Source organism: Zingiber officinale, chromosome 1B (assembly GCF_018446385.1).
Source record: "Zingiber officinale cultivar Zhangliang chromosome 1B, Zo_v1.1, whole genome shotgun sequence".
NCBI classification, from domain to species: Eukaryota; Viridiplantae; Streptophyta; class Magnoliopsida; order Zingiberales; family Zingiberaceae; genus Zingiber; species Zingiber officinale.
In genome coordinates, this window is record NC_055986.1 from 156,781,124 (window position 1) to 156,784,489 (window position 3,366).

The 3,366-nt window shown below is 35.7% G+C and overlaps 1 protein-coding gene across 1 annotated transcript; it reads right to left on the reverse strand.

The window, feature by feature from the left end:
* Positions 1–253: 253 nt before the first annotated feature.
* Positions 254–1,764, reverse strand: LOC122012663 (peroxidase 5-like). The gene is made up of 4 exons (XM_042569307.1): positions 1,496–1,764; positions 1,217–1,411; positions 969–1,131; positions 254–835 (listed from the first exon to the last, which is right to left on the reverse strand). Exons 1-4 carry the CDS (start codon positions 1,712–1,714, stop codon positions 426–428), a joined length of 987 nt encoding a protein of 328 aa, XP_042425241.1. The 5' UTR covers positions 1,715–1,764; the 3' UTR covers positions 254–425.
* Between the last annotated feature and the right edge of the window lie 1,602 nt (positions 1,765–3,366).

The window sequence follows — 3,366 nt, forward strand, 5'->3', positions numbered from 1 at the left end:
TGATCTTATTATGTCCCACTTTTATACCCCGTATCAGCAATAATAAAAATCATAAAATTAATAGCCAAAGCATCACCCTTTATGTTACCATCAAGTTCTCCCATCGGCAATATCTGGCCCTCCATTGATCGATCATCGACATGAATATTAGTGGGTGCTGACTAAGGTTCTTGTAGTGCTAATTAAGATTTTAATTGTTTACAATATCTTAAATAATATTGCTTCATATATAAATTCACTAATCTTTCAAAGATGTTAACAATAGCAATCTTATTCATCATTAAATTAAAATAAAACATATGGTTACAATCAAACAAGTAAAAGCACATTAATTCTCACATGAATAACACTCATTATGATCATGACCATACCTTATAAGGTATGTTTGTATCAAATGAATTATAAGAGGGAATAAAAAACAATCATCAAGAGTAGTTGATAACTCTGCAATTGGCTCGTACGGTTCCTTGTTTCCCCGTGAGCACACCAATCTTACCCATCTTCACCATGGATGCGGCAAACGCCTTCTTAAACAAGTTGGGGTTTTTTGCATATTGATACACCTTGTAAGAAGTTGCAGATGTTGACATCAAAGTCTGATCTGAGGTGAAGAGACCGCGGTGCGTTGTGACAGCCTTATAGAAGCCAGAGTCAAAGGTGAGGGAACTTTGTGGGTCCATATCCACTTCATTGACCGTGTTCCCTGGAGGGCATTCACGCTTCAACTTTTTAGCATATACGTAGTCCAAACTTGGATCACCTTTTAGAGTTCCACTATAGTTGTAAAGTCTGTCTGCAAAAGAAGGACAGTGTGCGACGCCAATGGTGTGTGCTCCTATGTAAATTAAACAACATAAAATGTTAGAACTTTTGTATCAAAAAGGCCACCATATTCTTCAAAAAGGCCAACATATATATGGTGATTAGCATCATATAAAAATCATCATATTTTTCTTATCAATAATTACCTGAGAGAGTAACTAGGTCATCTCGGTTAAGACCTTTGCGAGCAAACATGGCAGTGAGTTGAGTGAGGTTGAATGTTGGAGGAGGGAGATCGACCGTTTCATTTATTAATGACTTTCTTCCATCTTTTCTACCTGATGGCACGCTGTAGTACTTTCCTCCATACTGCATTCATGAATTTCCATTTTCATAGTCAAAACAATTTCATTAAATAATGAATAAACATACTATAAATTTTGGATTTGATTACATGCACAACACTGTCTCTAGCCGCGAAGGCAATGATATCAGCGCATGAGACTGTTCTTTTGCAGGTAGATTCCAAACGTTTTTTGATAGTATCGATCACATCAAATACTTCATCCTCAAAGGTTTCGTTCGGTGGTGATTCTTTCTCTGCAATGTTGCCCTTTGTCGAGTCAACTAGAATCGAAGCTTCGCAACCCTATAATGCAATATTATTGTCAATTGATGTAAAAAATAACAGATTAATGATATTAAGTATATTCATGCATATATGTATACTAACTCGAACAAAGCAGTCATGAAAGTGCAACCGAACGAGATCAGCGCCAATGCCAGGGCTGGCCTTAAAAGCCTTGTCGAGCTCCGTCTTCACAATATCCTCAGCTTTAGGGCAACTATCCGAGTAGAACCCTACTTTGATCTCAGAAGCTGAGCCTGCTATGCTCATGCACAAGACAACAGCCAAAGAAAGCCACATTGAGCCTCCTCTTCCTAAAGCCATCTCCTACAAACTCTCTCTCAGTGATCCAATGTCGATCTCGTGTTGTTGATGTTGTTGTTGTTGTTGTTGTGAAGGCCTTCCCCCATCCCTATTTATAGTCACCAATTTAATCAACTATTAATCCCATTACTCCACCAACTCCCATATCGTTGCTTATGGCTTCCACGCCCACTTGAAATTAAGCACAACCCTTTTTTTTTAATTTTGTTGTTGTTGTTGTAGTATTATTTCATTATTGACTTTCATCATTGAAGGAATGCTATTAGCGTGCAAGCCTGTATCCATTGAAATGGTGTTTTATACAAAGCTGGAACATTTATATTCCTGATTATTTATTCATCATCTGCTACTTGAGTACTTGGTGCCCACCGGCAAATGCATTTAAATTTTAATGCAGAGTTGACATTCTGGCATATGGGAACTGGTCAACTTCTTTGTTGCAAAAAAAGAAAATATAAAGAAGGAAAAATTTATGTTAACATGATAAAACAGCCCAACTACATGTTTCATAATTAATAGTTAAACAAAATGCCTTTGGACTGAATTCCCATGTGATGTGGTATGATGAATTGCAAATTTAATTGGTTTATTTGGAATGGTATTAGTTTCATACAATGTTCCTCGCATTGTGCCCATATTCACGGACATTATAATTTCTTTGAAGAATCATTTTCGAACTATCGGATCAAAATATTAATAATTGATACCATTGATTGACAAACTATGCATTCAAAATTTGATTTGCACTTAATTCCCACAATTTCACAGCCTGAAAAGGTTTCACATGAGCGTATTGATGTAGGATGAAAAACAGGCTCCACGTGGCATGTCCCTAGTTTATCAACTCAAACTTAGAGTAGGATAAAAATCAAGATAGAACAAAAGAGGCTCAACCTGAATGTGGTCTAAGATAGATTGGTTAGTCGGGTCCAAGTCACCTTGGCCAAGGACACACCAAATGACATCTTGCTGGTGAAAGAAGACCGAGTCACGTAAGGCTGCCCTAGGTTATAGCCTAGTGTTGCGGGGCTCCACCTATGTTAGGAAGTAGTTAGAGTATTCACAATCGTAGGCATCTTCAAGGAGTCCTTTTAATCTCACGTTAACGTCACATTAAAAGTAAAAAAATTTATATATCTCTTTACTATCAAAAACCTCTATACAACTTCTTTTTGGTGGGTGCCATATTTTTTTATTATATATATTTCTTATCTCTCCTTCCTATTTTATTTTATATATAATTAATTTTTAAAAAAAAAATTAAATCCATACACTCGGAATAACATTGATAATTAAATTTACCTTTTATTAAATAAAAAATATAACATTATCAAAATTAATAAATTATTTTTTTACTAATTATAACTGTAGTATGTCCAGATAATGCAATTGATTATCACATAGATCACAATTTCTTCGGAGATATTCTTGGAATTCTTGGGTGGAACCTTGAAATATTTATGACGGAGGATTTCTTTCATCATCCGACCAATGCACTACTGTATCTCCCTCATTCTTAATAATCATGTTGTGCAAAATAATGCAACTCACTACTACATCTCCTTCATTTTTAATAATCATGTTGTGCAAAATAATGCTATCATTGCCCATCAGATTGAAGCACTCCAAATGCCCGTTCGACATCCTTTCTC

Excerpts from the sequence above, each read along its gene's own strand:
- LOC122012663 (XM_042569307.1), bottom strand. The coding sequence starts at position 1,714 with ATGGCTTTAGGAAGAGGAGGCTCAATGTGGCTTTCTTTGGCTGTTGTC. Across the intron at positions 1,412-1,495 it reads TTCATGACTGCTTTGTTCGA|GGTTGCGAAGCTTCGATTCT; the intron begins GTTAGTATACAT and ends ATTGCATTATAG. Across the intron at positions 1,132-1,216 it reads CTAGAGACAGTGTTGTGCAT|TATGGAGGAAAGTACTACAG; the intron begins GTAATCAAATCC and ends TCATGAATGCAG.